The following is a 22,605-nucleotide window of genomic DNA, read 5'->3' as shown; positions in this document are numbered from 1 at the left end:
GCTCCTCTTCCAATCCAGCTCTCTGCTGTGGCCCAGGAGGGCAGTGGAAGATGGCCCAGGTGCTTGGGCCGCTGCACCCACATGGGAGACTGGGAGGAGGCATCTGGCTCCTGGCTTTGGAACAGTGCAGTTCCGGCCATGGCAGCCATTTGGGGAGTGAACCATCGGAGGGAAGACCTTTCTACCTGTTTCTCTTTCTCACTGTCTATAACTCTACCTGTCAAAAAACAAACAAACAAACAAACAAACAAAAAAAAAAAACAAAAAAAAACACATAAGGTAAAATGAATGAAACTGGTACTTTTTAAGTAGTCTTATAGGCATTATTTATGATTTTTCTTAAGAATAAACAAAGCACAACTATAAGTTTATTGATTTTAGCAAAATAAAATGACATAGGTAGCTTATTAAACACTAATGTATAAGTTTTTTTGTTTCTTTATCTCCAGAGCATTTGGCATTCTTTATCAGCTGGTACATAAAAGAGTAGAAAAATAAAAGATTGTCATATTGTCCTTTGTATTTCTCTTTTAATATATCAGTGTGGTAGTCTACTAAAAAGTAGTAAATGGCTTCAATTGTGGAAAGGAAAGTGTCTGGCTTTCCTTTTTGATGGCGCCAAAAGCAAGTTTTTCTTGTTTTCAACTCAACTTGTAACAACCCTGCCAAAAAAAAAAGGAAAGAAAAAGAAAAAAAAAAAGAAAAATATAAATATTTCTTCTTAAGCAAAGGGCATGGAACAATAATAACAACTTCTTTTAATTATTGAAAGAATTTGCTATTTTAGGAAATACAGATAACTTTCTTCATTCTCAATTCCAAACAGGGTATTTTCTTAAATTCATAAGGTATAAACAGAAGGAATTTAAGACACAGTATGATGTATTACTCAACACTGGTCTAAGGAGCTAAGAGCATTCTGAGTTTCTGTGTTGACACTGATTTATAAGAGATGAAACATAACTTACAATATATAAATCTTAGATTTTATAGAAATGGATTAAAAATAATTAACATTTAAGATACTCATTTCTTTTACCCTCTATGAATCTTTTTTAATTTTAACCCAGGATAGGGTTAAACTCACCAATTTTCAGAAGGGTTTCATTTCCTTGATACAGTAACTTCAAAAATATTCCAATGCTCATAAAATGGCCCATGCTACTAGTAAAAGTTTACTTTTAAATTATCACTTTTAGGCTATATCTTCATTAATAGAACTAGAGCTGTATCTTTAGCTCTGTCATACCTATACAGTAGAGCCCCAAAACACACAAACAGCTAGAATATCTTACACTTCTAAACGTAAAGAGGAAATGGTTAATGAACTAACAATACTATCATCTCTTATAAAGCAGCTGTCAACACATATACCCAGAATGCTATTAGCTCCTTTGACCAATACTGACACTTAAATTAAAATTAAAGCTATTTGTTATACATTTTAGCATACTTTATTTTTAAAGTGAGAAATGTTGGGGAGAAGGTAGCATCATCAAAATTGGTCCAATGACCAATTTGGAATCTCTGAGTGGTCAATTGCTTCCTATCGTCATACCCTACATTTACACCAAAGCTATCAGAGAAATGTAGCCAACAGTGGTAAGACATAAATACATATGTTATGATATTAAGAGATATGGAAAATCAAGGGTCTAATAGGAATATGTGGGGGACAGAAAAAAAAGAATAAAGATAGCATTTAAAGAGATAACACCTCTGACTTTTTCAGAAATTGTTTTTTAAAAGGCAAAGCCATATAGACACATGAAACATAATATATCTCAAATAGCATAAATACAAAGAAATTAGTGGCTAGATACTTTATATAATAGTATAACTGCAAAGCACTAAGAATAAAGAGATTTTAAAAATATCCATTGAGAAGGGACAGATCATATGTAAAGGAAGGTAAGTAGGATAATAGGAAACGTTTCATTAGCAACAATAGAATATTGAAGATGGCATAATAATGTCTTCCAAATGTCAAAAGACAATAGTGGGGCTGGCACTGCGGCATAGTGGGTAAAAGCTGCTGCCTGCAGTGCCAGCAACCCATATGGGCGCTGGTTGAGTCCTGGCTGCTCCACTTCCAATCCAGCTCTCTACTAAGGTCTGGGAAAGCAGTAGAAGATGGCCCAAGTCCTTGGGCCTCTGCACTAGTGTGGGAAACCTGGAAGAAGCTCCTGGTTCCTGGCTTCGGATAGGCACAGCTCTGGGCATTGCAGCCAATTGGGGAGTGAATCAACGGATGGAAGACCTCTCTCTCTCTCTCTCTGTGTGTGTGTGTGTGTAACTCTGACTTTCAAATAAATAAATAAATCTTAAAAAAAAAATAGCTGGCTAGCTAAAATTACATGCCTAACAGAATAATACAAAGAAAGGGTAAAAAACATTAATAGACAACACACCAATAAAACCCAGTTAAAAGAACACTAACGATAACATTGTCAATAAGGAGGAGGCTGAAACAAGCTCAAGTGTACAAAGTCCCTAAAGTGTTTAAAGCAGAAGTTAAAGACAGTATTGTTTGCCTTTCAATATTTTTTGTTTTAATTTAAGAGGCAGAGAGAGAGAGGTAGCAAGCTTCCATCTGCCAGTTCACTTCCCAGATACCTCAACAGCCTCCCAGCTGAAACCAAAACTAAAAGCCAAAAACTCAACCCAGATCTCTCATTGGGTGCTAGGAACCCAATCTCACGTAAGCCATCACTACTGCCTCCTATGATCTGTATTAGCAGAAAACTGGATACAGGAGCCAGAATATAGGAATCAAACCCAGGCACTCTGACACAGGACACAGGCATCTTAACTGCTAAGCCAAATGCCTATCTCTGGGTCTGAAATTTATCAAGGGACATATGTGTATTTCTCTAAAAGAATTGAAATAGGAATATTAAAAACTGGAGCAAAACAAAAGTTAATTCAATCAATGGAAAGAAAAAAATGGTAAAAAGAAAACCAAATAGATATAAAATTAAGATGGTAGAAACAGAAAATATATCAATATTCACAGCAAATACAAATTAAACTTGCCATTTAAAATAAATAGATTATCAGACTGAAACATGAGAAGGATGTTCTCTATAGAACTTCCATTCAATATTTTAATGGAATTCTTATAGTAATAAAGAATACATTAATTAGATTTATAAGAACTGGAAAGGAAGAAATACAACAGATATTAAATGAGAAATCAATAATTTCCAATAATAATTAGTAGAAACTTAGCATATTTAAGTAAATTTAAACGAAACATAAAAAGTACTTAACATATAAACTGATAAATTCTGGCCCAGTGCTGTGGCGTAGTAGGCTAATCCTCCACCTGCGGCACCAACATCCCATATGGGTGTCCTAGCTGCTCTTTTTCCAATACAGTTCTCTACTTATGGTCTGGGAAGGTACTGGAGAATGGCCCAAGTGGTTGGGCCCCTGCACCCTCACGGGCGGCCCAGAAGAAGCTCCTGGTTCCTGGCTTTGGATTGGCTCAGCCCCAGCTGTTGCAGACAATTGGGGAGTCTCTCCCTCTCTCTGTAACTCTCTCTCTCAAATAAATAAATAAAATCTTTTAAAAAACTGATATATTTTATGAATATTTTTCTCAAAATTTATCATAAAGAAATTAAAAAGATGAGCCACTAACTCTAAGAAGACATTTCAAAGCAATCTGTATTTCTGGAATATATAAAGAATTCCTACAAATCAGCCACATAAAATCTTAGAAAAATGCGCAAAGGTATTTCACAGAATGGGATGTGTATATGACCAAATAAATTAACAAAACGATGCTCAGTCCAATTAATAAGTAGAAAAACAAATTAAAAACACGAGATACCATTTTATACGTGTTAGATAACAAATTAGACATATCAGATAACAAATTAGACATTTGACAAGTAAGTAAAAAGGATTATGGACTGATGGACGTCTTACACAATAATAATGGCAGTATAAATTTATAAACCCTGGGGCCGGTGCTGTGGCACAGTAGGTTAACGCCCTGGCCTGAAGTACCAGCATCTCATATGAGCACCGGTTTGAGACCCGGCTGCTGCACATCCTATCCAGCTCTCTGCTGTGGCCTGGGAAAGCAGTAGAAGATGGCCCAAGTCCTTGGGCCCCTGCTCCCGCGTGGGAGACCCAGAAGAAGCTCCTGGCTCCTGGCTTCGGATTTGCGCAGTTCTGGCTGTTGCGGCCAATTGGGGAGTGAACCAGCGGATGGAAGACCTCTCTCTCTCTCTGCTTCTCCTCTCTCTGTGTAACTCTGACTTTCAAAGAAACAAATAAATAAATCTTAAAAAAAATTTTATAGACCCTGTTTAAAACTATTTGTCATTATCTTATAAAGCTGAAAATTCATACTCATTAACCCAGCAATTAGATTCCTAGATACATTTGCTAGAGGAGCTTGCACACACATGAGAATGTTTGTAGTAGACTATTTGAAGCAAAAACTAGAAATAACCCAAGTGTATCATCAACAGGAGACTAGATGAACTCATATATTCCCAGTCTGATGTTTTACGGCAGTCAAAATGAATAAACTAAAACCATAGTCATGTGACAATACAAATAAATTTTGATAACTTTAGGAAGCAAGTCCCAAGAAAACTTACAGGTGAAAATAAAGCAAAACTAAATAATATATGGCTTATGAAAAATAATGTACATAGTACTGCTAGAATCTATAGAAGTAAAAGAGGGACAGGTGTTTGGCCTAGCAGTTAGGACACAGCTTAGAATATTTGCATCCCTTAACTGAGTGTCTAGATTTAAGTTCCAGCTCCACTTCCAACTCCAGCTTCCTTTTGGTGTGTACCCTCAGAAGCAGCAGGTGATGGCTCAAGTAGCTGGGTCCCTAACAGCCAGATAGGAAAACTGGAATGAGTTCCCAGTTCCTGGGTCAGTCTGGTCTACCCTGGACTACTGGGAGCATTTGAGGAGTTAACTAATGGATGGGAGACCTCTGACTGTCTCTTTCTGCCTTTCAAATAAATAAATATTTTTTTTAAAAATTAAGATAAACAATTAGGAGAATAATTGTTGAGAGAAATGATAATGGCTTAGGGAATGAGAACACACAAGTAACATACTATTCTGGTGCCTGGGTTCTTAACTATTTGTTATGTCATTATCTGTAAGTTAATATTCAATATATTCTTTCATATGTATAATTCCTTATAAACATATAGCAAAAAAAACCACCAAAAACAAAAACTAAATCATTGCCTGTTTTTAGTCACAGGACTGGGTCTAATAGATATCCAACCAGTCCTTCCGACTAGATTTAAAACACAATCTAATCATGTCAGTGACAGGCATACAATTTTTTAATGATGTCACAGTATCCAAAGAACAAATTCTTCAGGCATGACATTCAAGGTCATTCATAATTTGAATTTATTACTGTCTTTTCTCCTACTGTTGTCATATATGAATGTATTCTAGGCCACAGTATTAAAGTATTTCAGTTTCTTGAATGCAAATGTTTCCATACTCATGCATACAGCATTCTCTTGGCCTGAAATGTCCCTCCCTCACCACTCCATCCATCAAGATTTGAAAAGCAATAGCAACTCCTCTGAGAAATCTTTCAGAGGATGCTGCACTGCATCTAAAGCACACTATATTTTCTGATTTGTTTACCTGTTTTTCATGATAGATTATATAACAGAAAGCTCTCACTGCTTCTCAATAATCATTTTCTCTCTCTCATAATAATAAAATCACAATTGTCTTCACCATGGCATGTGTCTAGCTAAAAATAATTTTCCTGACTCCCTAACAGCCAAGCTGGTCATTATGAACTAGTTCTGGCCAAAAGAAGGGAAAATGAAATCTACTATGCAGAACCTAGCCTTTTTATTTACTTATTTTTTTAAATAGAGAACACATATGGTTCTTTGCTCTTTGTTTTTCCTGGAATAACTATGTGGATCCTCAGAAACTAGCAGGTGTCTTGTAAGCATGAGGATGAAAGCAATGGTGGATGAGGAAACCAGTTCTTTTTTTTTTTTTTTTTACACATTATCTTTTTCATCAGATACATTTGTCTTTTTGTTTAAGATTTAATTATTTATTTGAGAGGTGAAGTTATAGATAGAGAGACAGAAAGACGGAGAGAAAGGTCTTCCAACCACTGGTTCACTCCCCAAATGGCTACAACAGCTGGAGCTGAGCCAGTTCGAAGCTAGGAGCCAGGAGCTTTTTCCAGGTCCTGTGGGTGCAGGACCCAAGCACTTGGGCCATCTTCTAGTGCTTTCCCAGGCTATAGCACGGAGCTGTATTGGAAGAGGAGCAGCCAGGGAAAAGAATTGGCACCCAAGTGGGATGTTGGTGCCAGAGGCAGAGGCTTAGCCTACTAAACCCCAGTACTGGCCCCAAGTTCCAGTTCTTAATGGCATTGTAAAACTCCTATAGCAGGCCTGCATTTTCCACCTTTGGACTTTTACATGTGAAAAGTAAAGCTGTTACTTGTCCAAAAGATTCTAGGAAGAGTTTCTATTATATGCAAGTGAATACAACCCTAACTATAGCCACTGTGATCAACCAGAAGGTAGAGACTTACGTTATTCTCCTTTTTACCTCTCAAATCTAGGACACTGGCTGTCCAGGGAGAATGAAGCAATCATAAAGCCATTCTTCCTTTAGGTATTCTAGCTAGGTATTTTGAAAACATTTCATCTTGAATAATTTGGATTTAAATACATGCAACAGTTTTGATTTTGTTATTGTTAATTATAATCAAGAGGTAAAGGCAGACATTTGAAAATATTTTAAGTAATTAGCACAACTAAAAGTTTTTTCACCTTATGATTTTTTATTTCTAGATTTCATTTCATGTATAGCCTCTAAACATGAAATCTGTCTTGGGTATGAATCTTGTGTATCTTTCTGAAAAAGAAAAAGTGATCTTTGGACTAAGTCTGATAATCAGTGATTTGTTTTCCTGGCTTAAACATAAAAGTTTTCTCCAGGTATTTATTTTTTCTTTTCATTTAATTTCTCTAGTCATACATGAACATGTTCTTGTTACAAAAGATAAATAAAGAATACAGATAAAGCAAAAGTTCCTTTAGGTAATCTCATCTCTCTGTTCTAGTCTCATTCCCTTCTCTAACAATGTCAGTGATGCTTGATACGTATTTCTGCTACACTTTACACGATATTTAATAAACATTATATAATTAAAATGTTAATGGAGGATTTTGACATTACCAACATAATTCCTAGAAAAACAAATTAAGAAAAACTACCAAATTGTGTCTGTTTCCTATGACACTTGGAATATGTTCGAAAATGTTTGCTATAAAAATGAAGCTTCAGTGATTAAGTAATCCAACCTGTTTTAAAAATTTGCTTGGAAGTACAGAAGAATCTTTTAAAAGTATTAGAATGTACAGACAAGGTATTATATAGAAAATTAATATTTATTTTTAAAAATTCAACATGTAACTTTTTTCTTGCTAATATTTCTAAGAGTCAGTAACTTCATAACAAAATAAGTAAAAAATTTTAGCAGTACAGATTTAAAGCAGACATTATAAATGACTTTCCTGCCAAAATCATTGCGTGAATTTATTCAACTGCAAAATGAGACTAAAATATTTTACCTACTCCCCTATGCTTGTTGAAAGAACTGAATGAGGTAGTACAGACACTCTCTGACCTAAAATAGTTTGCCTTCAGAATTTTTTAGCTTTACAATGGTGTGAAAGTGATATGTATTTAATAGAAACATTACTTCAAATTTTGAGTGTTGATCTTTTTCCAGGCTAGCAGTATGCAGCACCGTACTCTCGTGATACTGAATAGTGAGTCTCAGCGATCACGATAGGAAATAACCATATGCTGTGCTGGATGGTGTTGCTGACACTGCGATGTTCTGCAAATCAGATGTATTTTTTTTTTTTTTTTTTTTTTTTTTTTTTTTTTTTTTTTTGACAGGCAGAGTGGACAGTGAGAGAGAGAGACAGAGAGAAAGGTCTTCCTTTTGCCGTTGGTTCACCCTCCAATGGCCGCCGCTGCAGCCGGCGCACCGCGCTGATCCTGGCAGGAGCCAGGAGCCAGGTGCTTTTCCTGGTCTCCCATGGGGTGCAGGGCCCAAGCACCTGGGCCATCCTCCACTGCACTCCCTGGCCATAGCAGAGAGCTGGCCTGGAAGAGGGGCAACCGGGACAGAATCCGGCGCCCCGACCGGGACTAGAACCCGGTGTGCCGGCGCCAAATCAGATGTATTAAATGCATTTTTGACTTAATTATGTTTTCAACTTAGTATTTGCTTATCAGGAGGTGAACCCATCATTAAGTAAGGAGCATCTGTAGATGACATAGTGAGTATAATTTAAGCAATAATTATAATACGAACAAGTATTATATTGAAAATTGTATCAATGCAGTTAAATGAGGGGACAGCTGGCTTATAATTTTAACAAATTACAATCATGTAACAATTAATAATATGGGCTCCTCCCAACAAAAAGAAAACATCTTTAATCCTGCATTCTCCCAGGCTTCCTATGCTGAATCTCCAAAAATCTTGTCACTCTTCACTTACCGGTTTTTTTTTTTTTTTTTTTATTTAAAAGTCAGAGTTATGCAGAGAAAGGAGAGGCAGAGAGAGAGCGAGCGAGGTCTTCCACCCGCTGGTTGACTCCCCAGATGGCTGCAACAGCCAGAGCTGCGCCGATCCGAAGCCAGGAACCAGGAGCTTTTGCCGAGTCTCTCACGTGGGTGTAGGGGCCCAAGGACTTGGGCCATCATCTACTGCTATCCCAGGCCATAGCAGGGAGCTGGATAGGAAGTGGAGCAGCCAGGACTCAAACCAGCGCTCATACGGGATGCGGGCACTGCAGGCGGCGGCTTTACCCGCTATGCCACAATGCCGGCCTCTCACAGTTTTTAAGTTTACCTTTGGTTATTACATCAGGCACTAAACCTTCCAGTGTTTTACTTTGACACTGGTAAAAGACCTAAAGCATTTCACTATAAAGTCTGATAAAAATAGTATATGTAGCTTTACATTGTTAAGGGAATTCTTAAACTCAGCATGCACAACAATAAAATAACAGACACATAATTTTCAGTACATTATACTTGACAGTTCAGGCTGAGGTTAGAATTAATCATCTCAACTTAATCTCATCAAATAATAAATTATTTTAAACTCTAAGCTTTTTAGCACAGCAACTAAAGCAGCCTCCTGGGATGCTGGCATCCCATATGGGCCCCAGTTTGTGTCCTGGCTACTCCACTTCTGATCTAGCTCCCTGCTAATGGCCTGGGAAAAGCAGCAGAAGATGGCTCAAGTGTTTAGGTCCTACCACCAAATAGGAGACATGAATGAAACTCTTGGCACCTGGCTTTGGCCTGGCCCAACCCTGGCCTTTGTGCAGTCTGGGAAGTAAACCAGCGAATGGAAGATTCCCCCACCCACCCCCCCTTTTCTGTCTCTCCTTCTCTCTGTAACTCTGACTTCCAAATAAATAAATAAATCTTTTTTAAAAATTGAAAAAAAAAAAAAAACACTAAAGCCAAACAGGGATTGTTTCTTGTGGAAGCAACTTGGCTTACTCAGAGACTGATACTTCATATATACAGAAGTTATATGTAATTATGTGTGGATCCTTAATTATTCTCTCTGGTGCAATGAGAAGCCAGAAGGGGCAGGGATTGAAGTAAGGCATACAGTAAAGCCTGCCTCTAGAAATCTGTTTATTTTAAGACTTTGAAGGGATTAAGAAATCTCTTTTAAAATTTTTGAATAGCACTTCTATGTGGATTGGAAAGGAATAACAGAAATCTTTTGTACAAATCTGATTTTAGGCAAGCCTGAAGCACAAACAGATTTTGAATAGTACCACAATAATTCCTTTTATAGTTTTTAAAGGGTTTTCACTTATGTTCTTTCATTTGATCTTTTCAATGACCAAATAAGGTAATTATAAAGAAAAATCTTCAAACTGAGGAGTAACTTGCTGCTGTAAACATCCAAGGGAATGTGGCAGGCAGTACTCCTTGTCACTTTCAAAGGGCAGGGCCTTAGGGTAGTTCCTTTTCTACCAAACACCAGCAACAACATTTTTAAAGGTTCTATGCCCTGTAGTAACTCCCACTTCACACAAACACACAAGCACACACAATTAGATTGGCAAAGCAACCTTACTAATGTGATAGCATCTCAGAGGTACAAATTATATAAATTAAACTAGCTAAGTCTAATGTCAGTTCTTTTAGCTGGTGACTAATTAACACAAATCAAACTCCAAAAAGTGTCAGAAACTTTCTTTTCAAGATTATGTACATTTTTAACTCTAGCTTGATAGGAGCTCTCCCAGGCTGAAACTTTTAACAACTACTTCCTGCCATCTCATACTTGATTCACAAACAAAGCCATCAAATAGCTAGGAATAAACCTAAAATTTTTAGAGGAACAACTGAGAAAGCCTGAAGATCTAAGTAAGGAGCAAGAGAAGAAAAGAGGCAATATGTTCTTCATATTATGAGGTGTTACTTGGCAAATAAAGTAACTCTTTTAAGCCACCAAGGTTCTCAATCTACCAGAAAAAGAGACACAGATAAAAAAATAAATAAATAAATAAAATCTCTTTGTAATGTTAAATCTCACTTGAAGCTATCCATGTGAACTCATGATATATATTTATTTTTCTTGGCTGTCTACTGAGGAAATAACATCTGAAGGGTAACAAGTTTATTAGATCTTAGGTTCCTAATATCATTTCCAACCAAAAGGAACCACAGTCCCTTAAAACCTTATTGATTTCAGGTCTGGAACAGGTAAAAAGTACAGGTATACTTGGGACATCCTTTTTTTTTTTTTTTTTTAATCAGAAAGACTAATGAGGCAATGCCACAAGGATTTCAAGGGTTCTCACTGGCAAATTTGAGGTAATTTGAGCATCAAAAGAACAGAACCATTAAAAAGCATATTGAATTAAAAAGAAAACCTGTAGGACTACAGTTTACAGTGATCTAAAAAAGGGGCAGGAGAAGGGAGAGAAAAGAAAAACAAGAAAAAAAAGAAAAAGCTTTTTTAAAAATATTAATATAAGAATGATAATTATAAAATGTAGAAGAAATAAGACTCCTAATTAAAACCTCATCATTTTTAAGTTTTCAGTGTGATCTTTGATTTAGGCAGGAATCAATAAATACCAAACCCACTCAGTGAAAAGCTGTTGGGAAGCAGTCCATAGTCTCAAAGCATCACTCTATAGATTATTACTAATTACAAAGAGAAAAACAAAACTACATAATGGAAAGATCTGGCAATCATCACTTTAATCAAAGTTATCACAAATAATGAAACAATCTGTATTATATGCCTCCTGATTTTATATAACAGTAAGTATACAACTTTACTTAGGAATTGGTTAATCATACAATTTATCATCTTAATAATTCATTTCTGAGAGTGAAAGGGCATGCTATTAATAACTATACAAAAACAACAAATATTAACTGAAATTGCCATAGACAATTCTGGATTTGCCCTTACCTATTGGCACCTTAACCAAAAATATTTAATTTTTATTTATGTATCTTCACTTTATTTGAAAAACAGACAGAGAGAGAATGAGAGATCTTCTATCTGCTAGTTCCCTCCCTAAAAGTACACAATAGCCAGGCTGGGCCCAAGCTGAAACCAGGAGCCCACAGTTCCATTTGGTCTCCCAAGTGGGTGTCAGGGACTCAAGTATTTCAGCCATTACTGCTGCTTCCCAGGATGTACCTTGTCAGATAGCCAGATGGGAAGTAGAGTGGCTAGAACTCAAATTAGGCACTCTGATATGGAATGTGTGTGTCCCAACTGGTGACTTACCCACTGCATCAAACACCTGTCCCTAGCTAAAAATATTTAAACGGAACCTAATTATGATGAAATATTTAGATTATTGATCTGACCTCTTTAAAAAGATCTAAGCCATGAAAACCAAGAGATTATTCTAGATTTTTAAAATACCAAAGATACATCATAAAAAAGGTAAATGTGTGGAGGTCAAATGCTGAATCAAGAGAAAAAAATCTACAAGAGATAGTCTTTGATCAGTTAAGGAAATCTGAATGCACACTTATACTGGACAATACTTACAGAACTTTCACTAACTTTTAAGAATGATGTTATTATGTTTATTATGCAGAATATCCTTATTCTTAAAAGATGTATACCTAAGTATTTAAAGGTATAGTGCTACAAAGCCTGCAACTTACTTTCAGATGGTGCAACCAAAATTTTATAAAATATAAATACATATGTATAGATATGTATAGATATTCAATGCAATCCTTTCAATTTACGAGTAAGTTTGAAGTTCTTAAACATAAAACTTGCTAGAAGAGGAATAACCCAAACACATTTTTTTCCTTACCTTGAAGTCGCTCATCAGTCAATATTTTGTTTGTTTGGTTCCAGGTACTATCTATAAAAATTATTTTTTTCAGTGTCATGTCTTTGCACTTGCTGTCAATCAAATCACAGTCCTCCAGTTCTTCAGTTTTTTTGCGTTTAACAGATGGCTTGTCAGGGTCATCATTTTTACCTCTAATATTATCTTGAATTCTTTTTTGCAGATGAAAAGAAATATCTTTTATGGAGACTGACTGAGGTCCAGGAAAAACAAGTACAACCTAAAACAAAGAGACTAATGTGAGCGGTGTGCTATTATTATCTTCAAAATGAATTCTGACTGACTTAAAACTTCAAGAAAAATAGGCACTGAATGTCTGGCAGGAAAAAAGCAATGGGTTGGTATTTCTTTAGTATGTATGGTAAAGTTTAGGTTTTACCATTATATAATCATAAAATACTACCTAAATGCATGATTTATTTCAAAATAAGTCTCTCACTGATTTACAGGGCCATGTTAATTGTACCTTAAATAAATAAAATATATAATATTTAATAAAATATAAGGCAAAGTACATGATACTTTGTAAAAGAACACTACAAGGGCAGGCATTTGGTACAGTGTTTACGATGTCACTTGGGATGCCCACAACACAATTCAACATGCCTAGGTTTCAGTCCTGGCTCCACTCAAGTCTAGCTTCCTGCTAATGTGTACCCTCTGAGGCAGGAAGTGCCGGCTCAAGTACATGGGTACCTACCACCCAGCTCTTGACTTTGGCTTGGCTTAGCCTAGGAAATGGTCTCTCTCTCTCTCTCTCTCTCTCTCTCTCTCTCCTGGTTTTTACTTGGCTCACTCTAGGATATCTCTTACCACCACCTACCTACTTCCCACCCCCCAACCATGGTTCTGCTTAACTCAGCCTAGGAGATCTCTCTCTCTCTTTCTCTGCCTCAAAAATATATTTAAATAAAGTAAAAAAAAAAAAATAGTGCAAAACTTCTCAAGTTTTAAATGCCATTTTCATTTATATGATAAGGATAAAACAAATGATTCAGTGAATACTGGTGAGGAAATGGTGTAATGAGCCTTTACACCATTGGTGATAGGAGAGTGAAACAGCATGACCTTTCATGAAAGCAATATGACAATTTAAATGAAGAGTCTTAAAATGTTCATACCCTTGGCACAGTGATTTCATTATGGGAATCCATCTTAATAAAATAATCCTAAATATATATACACTCACAATAAAGAATATGTTGTATAGAATGTACTTTTCTTATGGAATATTAAAATGAAAAATATAGCTTTTAAGGAAAAATTTAAAAAATTATGGTACCTCCTTTCAGCCCCCTTTCTGAGATCTTATACTGTTGGAGCCTTCAATGACTAAACAGTTCCTGACACAATACAGCTACCAAATAAACATTTGTTAAATGTACAAATACTGATAGAATCATGCATATTTTATCCCTCACACTTCTCCCTATTCCCCACATTTTCTTCAATGTGCAGGTACATTTTTAAATTTTTTATTTGAGAGGCAGGGAGACAAAGAGAGAAAGCATGAGAGAAAGAGAGCTCCTATCTGCTAGTCCACTTGCCAAATGCCTGCTAGAGCCCAGGTATAGGCCAAGACTCAAGCCAACATCCAGGAACTCAAGCTAGATCTCCCAGGTAGCTGGCAGGAACCCAACTACTTGAGCTATCACAACCACCTAAAAGGGTTTGCATTAGTAAGAAGCCAGAGATGGGTATCAAACCCTGGCACTCTGATATGAACGTAAGCATCATAACTACTAGGCCAAACACCTACCACATATATACAATTTTGAAAAAGTCAACATTAATAAAAACAAATACATAATAAATAAAATTAAGAAATAATCTTGAATTTTTAAATTTCAAAGTTATAAAACTTCAAATTTTCATAATACATTCCTATACCTACATAGCAAAGTCCAGGGCTTCTTAATTTTCTTGGATTATAATCAAGGTTCCCCTAATAGAACCTATCACTGTATTTATTTAAACAATGTAAACAGCATACAGCTGACCAGAGAAAGAAATGCAAATATAATGACAGATCTAAAACTGAGACTATAAAAAGTCAATATAGATAGAGACAAGAAGAAAGAAAGAAGGAAAGAAAGAGAGAGAGAGTGAGAGAGAGAGAGAGAGAAAGAGGCAAACCTTACAAAATCTTTCTGGAATAAATGAATGTGTTAAATTTGTTTCCAGACTGACCACACCAATAAATGGTCCCCAAGGGACCTAAATAGATTCAAATGATTGTTTTAGAAGCATCCAAGGTCTAAATTTTTGAAATCTATTGTAAAATCAGTTCTTACCAAAAGACTAGCAATATCTCACCAATATGAAAATTTCAACTCTGTGAAAACCAATTAAGAATCTAACAATTGGCCGGCGCCGCGGCTCAATAGGCTAATCCTCCACCTAGCGGTGCCGGCACACTGGGTTCTAGTCCCAGTCAGGGCGCCGGATTCTGTCCCGGTTGCCCCCTTCCAGGCCAGCTCTCTGCTGTGGCCCGGGAAGGCAGTGGAGGATGGCCCAAGTGCTTGGGCCCTGCACCCCATGGGAGACCAGGAGAAGCACCTGGCTCCTGCCTTCAGATCAGCGCGGTGCACTGGCCGCAGCACGCTGGCCGAGGCGGCCATTGGAAGGTGAACCAACGCAAAAGGAAGACCTTTCTCTCTGTCTCTCTCACTATTCACTCTGCCTGTCAAAAAAAAAAAAAAAAAAAAAAAGATTCTAACAATAGGCAAGGAAGACCTCTGAAAGCCAAAGGAAATTTTACAAAGGCTATGTACTAAAGCTCTTTAATTTGGGAGAATTCTTGAAAATTCTTCCAATTCAGTCTTTCTTTCATTCTTTTGGAGAAATTTCAACAATATTTGTAATCTACTTTTCTAGTCTGCATCCATTTAAAGCATGCATATGTAGTACTGGAATGAGAATAAGAAGGAAGAAAGTAAAAGCATGCAAAGTGATATCAGCAGTGTAAAAGAAATAAGGCAGAAAACTAAAATGAACAGAAAGACTCAAAATAGTATAACAATCCAGGATCATCTGACCTTTGAAGCATTAATAAAATAAGCTGTACCATTTAATGCTACATGAGCATAACACTAGGCTTTTAGGAAAAATATTGAATTAAAATAAGCTCATAAAAGCAATGAATTTTAAAATTCATTTTACAGTCAAATGTGAAAATCTATAAAAAATAAGCAGCCTACTTCATGGTCCTTTTCTTCATATTCTGGAATACAAGGATATGTGTAAATGTTTACAAATTCAGGTGCTAAAAGTTTTGCATGTATAGCTGTACTTTTGCCATCTGTTTCATTTGGGTGTTTAATGATGTCGATCTTCAATGGAAGCTAAAGTAAAACAAACAAAAAAGGCAAATGAACAAAAAAATCTAATTTTTATATTAATAAAATGGTCTTTAAAGCTAAATACCAAGCTCACAATGAGTCCCATAGAAATACATATGGTTTGAAAGGCATATTTTTCTAGGCCAGAATTTTAAGAATTATGAATGTCATAAAGCAAACCCAAGTTCTTCTTCAGGATTGTTAATTATGCAAGAAAACAACTATTGTCAACTTTCTTAACATAGAACCCCTTTTAAACAAAGCTCCAATGTCATTTTCATTTAAGTTATATAGTTATTAAGTCCAAATCCTAACATTTCTGTATCTGTACCGATAACAGTTTTTATAATTCTGACCAACTCCTAGTTTGTTTCCTTTATGCTATTTTAAATGGAAAATTAAGTTTTGGGAAAAGCTTCAGCTCTAAATTTCAAACTGAAGTTCCATTCTTTGTATGTCCTTTCCAATCACAGGCATTACTCTTTGTTGTGAACATCATGATCTTCACCAGCACATTTTAACAACACCAATCAAATTATTATCAATTGAAAAAAAAAGTAACAGAGTAAGTCTAAAAGGCATAATCTTCATATCACAAATAACTCTCTGCAAAATCATCTTGTCTTGAACAGTTCCCTTAAAGTTTCAGTACTTGTTATGGATTATGTTCCATCACTGTGAAAAAACTGGATTCCTTGAATTAAGATTCTTCTAGTATCTCACTTTATTTGGTTTAACTTTCTTTATAATGCCTACACAAATCCTGCACTCAGCCATGAATATGAAAATGAATGCTGAGACATATTTTTTCCACTATATATGTAAGAAATTCTCCTGAGATAGGTTCTTCACTGCAGATTTAAATGTCCTTTTATTAGGTACTATCTACCACCTCCAATCCCTATTCCCACACTGAATAGAGAGGATTCTAGGAATTTACCCTGGATCACACAGCTGTTTTGTCCTGCAGTTCAGAACTGTTTTTCTTGAGCTAGACACTGCATATAATTTAACTGTTATGATACAATAAAATGAATCACATATTATACCCTTGAGCCTATCACCACAATGAAGACAATGATCTGCAACTACCAAAGGTCTTCTGTTGTTCCTTACTTCCCTTCTCCCCATCAACCAATGCCTCCAGTCCTCAGGCAGCTATTGGCCTGCTGTGATTACAGACTGACTTTCATTTCTTATGAATGAAATCATATAATATGTACTCTTCATCTGACTTCTTTCATCCGGAATATTAAGATTCATCTACGTCACTGTATACATCACTAGGTCTAAAATTACTGTTAAAAGGTATAGTGCTGCATGCTCCTAAATAATGCCAATTTCATGTTTTTTTTCTTTCTGGATAATTATGTGGGTACAGAAAGATCCTAGCTTACAAATAATTACCTCAGTTTTAAATTAGAGTTTAAAATACCATATCTCCTACCCTTTCCCTCTGGCCTAGTGATCATTTATAGGTTAGGGCCAATTATTTCATATCATCACACCAACTTCTAGTTGTAGAAAATTTACTATGTAAGTAGGCAGCTTTCAAGTGATTTTACACCAGTCTACTTCTGTCTGAACTCTACTTTAGACGTCCCTCATGACAATTAGTTTCAGCTGACACTATACTCTCCCGCCCCAGGGTCTCTGAGTGTCAGGTCAGCATTTTCTTAGTCCAGAGAAGGTAGAGAAAAGGAAAGAAGAAAAAGAAAGCAGACCATGACAAGGTATTCTATTACTAAAAAAATTAAATTTCTTATAAGATTGATGATTAGAGCTGAAAATTCTAAAAGCTATCACTAATACTCAAATCAGGTGGCTATCTTGAAGGACAGGACTCAGTGCTATTGTTACCAGATTTTACAAATCATATACACCTATTTTTAAAATTACACAATAAAGAAAGTATTATAAACTAAAATCTACAAAGTATAAGACAATTACGCAAAATTTGTACCCCTGAAACCCAATCCAGGTATCATCAGTTCTCTGTGTTTAAGCCTGAGGTTTCTGACACTATAAAACCAAAACATGCAAGCAAATCAAATATGAAAATTGTATCTGTGTGTGCTAATTCACACATCATGACAGAGAATGGAGTAACAATGTTTACCAGAGGACAGTTTGAATAGAGATATTCTATTTTCAAACATGTACAGACTATCCATTTGTTCTATTTTCTGGAAGTGAATGACCACAAATCTTTTTGTTTAGGATATCAAAATGCCTTTAGCCAGGAGACCCCAACATTTTCCGAAATAATTATCAACTTTCCCACAAAGAAAAGAAAGCCTTTTTAAACTAGCCTTTTAGATTCTAATAAAACTGGAGGTTTTTTTTTTTTTTTAACCTCCTGATTTTTTCTCACTTTTCAGAAAATCCCCAAGTACCTTTTACCTTTACCTACGCATTTTACAAGGCTTTTATAAAACTATATTCTGCATTAAAATGTAAGTATTTAGAATTTGTCCCCTAGACTAAAATTTAAACCTAAGAAGGACTTACTCATTATATAGCCATGCTCCCTTCCCAAGTAGGCTACATAAAAGCAAATGCTAAAGGGTTTGTTAAACAAACTTCAAGTAGACATCAGAAAAAAATACTTTGTAGAGTTTTTATTACCATTAATATATATGAAAGATTGAATTTATATATATAACAGATTGAGTTTATATATATATATATATATATATATATATATATATATAAACCAATAAAAAAGAAGCACTAGAAGAGGCACTGTGGCATAGGGGGTAAAGTCGCTGCCTGCAGGGCTGGCATCCCATATGGGCACTGGTTCAAGTCCCAGATGTTCCACTTCTGATCCAGCTCTCTGCTATGAGCTGGGAAAACAGTAGAGCATGGCCCAAGTCCTTGGGTCCCTGCACCTGCATGGGAGACCTGGAGGAAGCGCCTGGCTCCTGGCTTTGGATCGGTGTAGCTCCAGCCTTTGTGGCCAATTGAGGAGTGAACCAGAGGATGGAAGACCTCTCTCACTCTCTTTCTGCCTCTCTTTCTCTCTCTGTGTAACTCTGACAAAGAAAGAAAGGAAGGAAGGGAGGGAGGAGAGAGAGAGAGAGAGAGAGAGAGAGAGAGAAAGAAAGAAAGACAGACTATAGAAAACCTTGCACAATCCAGACCATTTCGAGTCAAACATTTACATAGGGTTTTGAGTCATTTCTATTAAACAGTGGACATTAGTACACTGATTTGAAAAATAACCTACTGTTAACTTATATGAAAATATCAGTTCTGTAAATATAAAGGTATTTCAAAAAGTTCACTAAAAAGAATTCAAAGAAAAATTTTGGCACAGAAAACTTTAGGAACCATGCACAATTTTTTTCATAATATACATTTTCCATGAACTTTTTTGAAGACCTTTAAATTATTGACTTGCATTATTCTTATCTGCAACCCTTTCTGAACAGAACACTTCTTAAGATAAAATTTTAATGGGACACTTCCTTTATGTAACTATGATATGAACCAAGACAGAATAATTCTATGTATACTTCAAAAACTGTACTCTGAAATATAACAGTCCTTTAATCTCAAGGTCTTGGTCCTCCTGAACAAAATGAAAAATGGCTGGGCCATTGCAGCCAGTTGGGGAATGAACAGCAGATGGAAGATCTCTCTCTCTCTCTCTCTCTGAAACTCTGCCTTTCAAATAAATAAAAATAAATCTTAAAAAAGAAATAGTCTTGATAAGCAACAAAAAGTAAAAAGTTAAGCAACTGATTCAAGTCAACTTTTAAATCTGGTTTTAAGTCACTATAATTATAATATAGCCCAATGAATAGGTCTAATCTTTTTTCTAGTTTAGCTTAGTTTTGATGACTGAGATCTAGTACTCCTCCCCATATAGGATTGAGCTAAGTCACAATAGCTTGAAAAAAAAAGCTCCTTAGGTAAGTCTATAAACTTGTCTATTTAGTATTCACTTTTTAAACCAACGTATCTCAATTCTATTTCTGCGCACTTTTTTTTAGATTTTTTTTAATTTATTTGAAAGGCAGAGTTAGAGAGGCAGAGACAGAGAGAGAGAATGAGAGAGGTCTTCCATTCACTGGTTCACTCCCCAAATAGCTGCAACAGCTGAAGCTGCGCTGATCGAAAGCCAGAATCTTCTTCCTTCGGGTCTCCCATGAGGGTGCAGGGGTCCAAGAACCTGTGCTATCTTCCACTGCTTTCTCAGGGCCATTAGCAGGGAGCTGGATGGAAAGTGGAACAGCCAGGACTTGAACTGGTGCCCATATGGGCCATATGGAATGTCAGCACTGTGGTGCCGGCTTTACCAGCTACACAACAGCACCAGCTCTGTAATAGTCATGTTTACAAAACACTTTTTCTATAATGTAAATAAACTATAATCACTATTTCAAAAAGTAATTGATTTCATTAAAAATTAGAAACACCATTCATTTCAGACCCAAGTGTTTTTACAGAGCTAAGGAAAACAAATAGGTTTAGTAAAATATAGGATAACAATTTCACTAACAATTTGTTTTCATACTATCGTTTCTCAAGCTTATCAATCATATCACAGCACAAGTATATGAAATATAGTTGTTGCATCTATTTCCCTACTATCAAACAAGTAAATTTCTTACTAACCTTCACAAGTGGAATCTGTTCAACAGGTACATTTTCAACTGGGACACAGCACGTATAGCAGTAAAACATTCTGGATCCACCGCATTTGCGACACTTTGACCTCCCACTTTGCTGAGCTTTTTGAAGAACATCTTGAGATGCTAAACATAAGTTTTGAAGGGGATCTTCTGAAGCTACAGAAGCAGTTTGTGACTGTTTTGTCTCCACAAATTCTGAGTTATTTTCTTCAAATTTAAGTGAATTGAGAGACATTCTTCATTTAAACTAAATGTAAATATTTACTGTTAAAAACATTTATTACAGGTACACTGTAAAAAAAAGAAAAACTAGGAGATAAAAACAAAAGACATTTTAGTCACTGTCTCTATAAATAAAACCACACAATTCACACTGTGAATTTAATATTTAACAATATTAAGAAGTTTCAGAAAACCACTAAATTGCATGCTTTTAAATATAAAAGTCAGTAGTCAAAACAACAAATAACAGTTCTCCTTTTGGGCCTTTCTGTACATAAATTGGAAATGGCACTATCTTAGAAAAGTTATTTCAAATACAAAGTTTGGGTACTGAAAATCTACTTTTTAAAAATTCTTTTTGTTCCAGAGATGGCAATTTTATTTCCTAAGTACTAAAAATTCAATGATTTCATGTTAGTATTAGCCAGGAATATATTTAAGCTGTTAGGCTCTGATTCTGAATTGACTTCACATAACATCAAATTTCATGCTGAACTCTAATGAAAAAAAGCTTCCAGAGAAATCAGTAAAATTTAGTGGGAAGTGTTCCAAAAGATATATTCCTCTTTAACTTAAAATGTGTGTGTATACTAAAAAATAAGAGGCATCTACTACCACTTACAATTTGTAAAACATCCCATAATTGAAATGCCTGATCTTAAAAATTATAAAGCGTTATAGAATGACATTAGTGTCCATTCATTCTAAGGTTTTATACTATCCAGGTCAGCGTTGTGGCACAGTGAGTAAAGCCACTGCCCGCAGTGCCAGCATCCAATATGGGTGCTGGATTGAGTTCCAGCTGCTCCGTTTCCAATCCAGCTCTCTGCTATGGCCTAGGAAAGCAGAAGATGGCCAAAGTCCTTGGGTCCCCGCACCCGTGTGGGAGACCCGGAAGAAGCTCCAGACTCCTGGCTTCGGGTTGGCACAGCCCCGGCTGTTGCAGCCATTTGAGTGACCAGGGGATGAAATTCCTCTCTATCTCTGCCTCTGTGTCTCTGTAGCTCTGTAGCCTCTGTGTCTCTGTAGCCTTTCAAATAAATAAATAAATCTTAAAAAAAAAAACAACAGAATTTATAATGCCTTTTAAAAATACACACCATTCAGATTCTGCAGTACACGAGATAAAGTAGTAAAATCACTTTCCCACTTAATATTTTCTTAAGGGTGAGAGCTGCAAAATTTTTTATTTGAATTCCCTTGAAACATGATATCTTTCAAGGGAGAAAAAAGACTGGGCCTGTTGATTTGATATGCATTCCACAGCTATAAAACAATTTTTCTGTTACAAAGCCTTATGGCACTGTGATGTTTAACTATGATGCTCCAGGCACTTTACAAGAAGATTTCTTTGGTCTTCCAAATGAAAGTGAACAGAAAGTCCAGAGAGACAAAGAATCCAACACAACTTGCTAATAAGTTAGAGATACTAAGACTGTAAATCCAAGAGAGCTTGAGACTCAAAGAAAAGATGCCATCATTGAAGCGAAAAATGCACTTGCCAAATTTACCCCGGGAGAAAACCGAAATACGTATACTATATTTTTTGCTGTTTACTAATTAGGTGGAGATTTACATTTTGGGTTGCTCAGAAAAATGGATATGTGAAAACACTAGTCCAATCCCTTCTTTAAGCCTCACAAATGGAAAATAAATTCTACTTCTGACCACAATTCTAAATCACCAAACTAAAAATGGCTTCTATCTCTGTGGACATGTCTTCAATGCTTACAGATTAGGAAGCTGTTGCCTTTCCTTGAGTCTCAGATCCTTTTAGGAATCATAAAAACATTAGTCCTTATTCCGCAAAAATACATATCCAAACTCAATTATTTTTTACACAATTTCAAGTGTTTTTCACAGGTCTCCTAGAATCCACCTACGGATACAGGCAGAGAAATCTTGAGTAAGAAAATTCATTTTCAGTACAGAAGTAACCCTACAAGTTTGGGGAAAGATCCTATTAAT

General features: G+C 35.9%; 1 protein-coding gene across 22 annotated transcripts in view; it reads right to left on the bottom strand.

The window, feature by feature from the left end:
* The window catches only part of DTWD1 (DTW motif tRNA-uridine aminocarboxypropyltransferase 1), a 73,768-nt gene that overhangs the window by 41,953 nt on the left and 9,210 nt on the right, over positions 1-22,605 (bottom strand). For 8 of the 22 annotated variants that reach the window (XR_016218098.1, XM_089310286.1, XM_089310295.1 and 5 more), the window contains 3 exons: positions 20,399-20,706; positions 15,632-15,775; positions 12,393-12,651 (listed from right to left, as the gene is read on the bottom strand). Coding sequence is in view for 20 of the 22 variants with exons in the window: in XM_089310286.1 (XP_089166412.1) it covers positions 12,393-12,651; positions 15,632-15,775; positions 20,399-20,650 (655 nt within the window). In the remaining 2 variants the exon portion in view is untranslated. Of the gene's footprint in view, positions 1-333; positions 663-12,392; positions 12,652-15,631; positions 15,776-20,398; positions 20,707-22,369; positions 22,517-22,605 lie in introns of those variants that run through there. The other 14 variants (XR_016218099.1, XM_089310296.1, XM_089310281.1 and 11 more) reach the window with 3 other exon arrangements.

Source organism: Oryctolagus cuniculus, chromosome 12, assembly GCF_051225735.1.
Source record: "Oryctolagus cuniculus isolate XC-2025 breed Fujian yellow rabbit chromosome 12, ASM5122573v1, whole genome shotgun sequence".
In the NCBI taxonomy this organism is placed as follows: Eukaryota; Metazoa; Chordata; class Mammalia; order Lagomorpha; family Leporidae; genus Oryctolagus; species Oryctolagus cuniculus.
The sequence above is the reverse complement of the archived record's forward strand: the minus strand, read 5'-3'. Positions and strand labels throughout refer to the sequence as shown.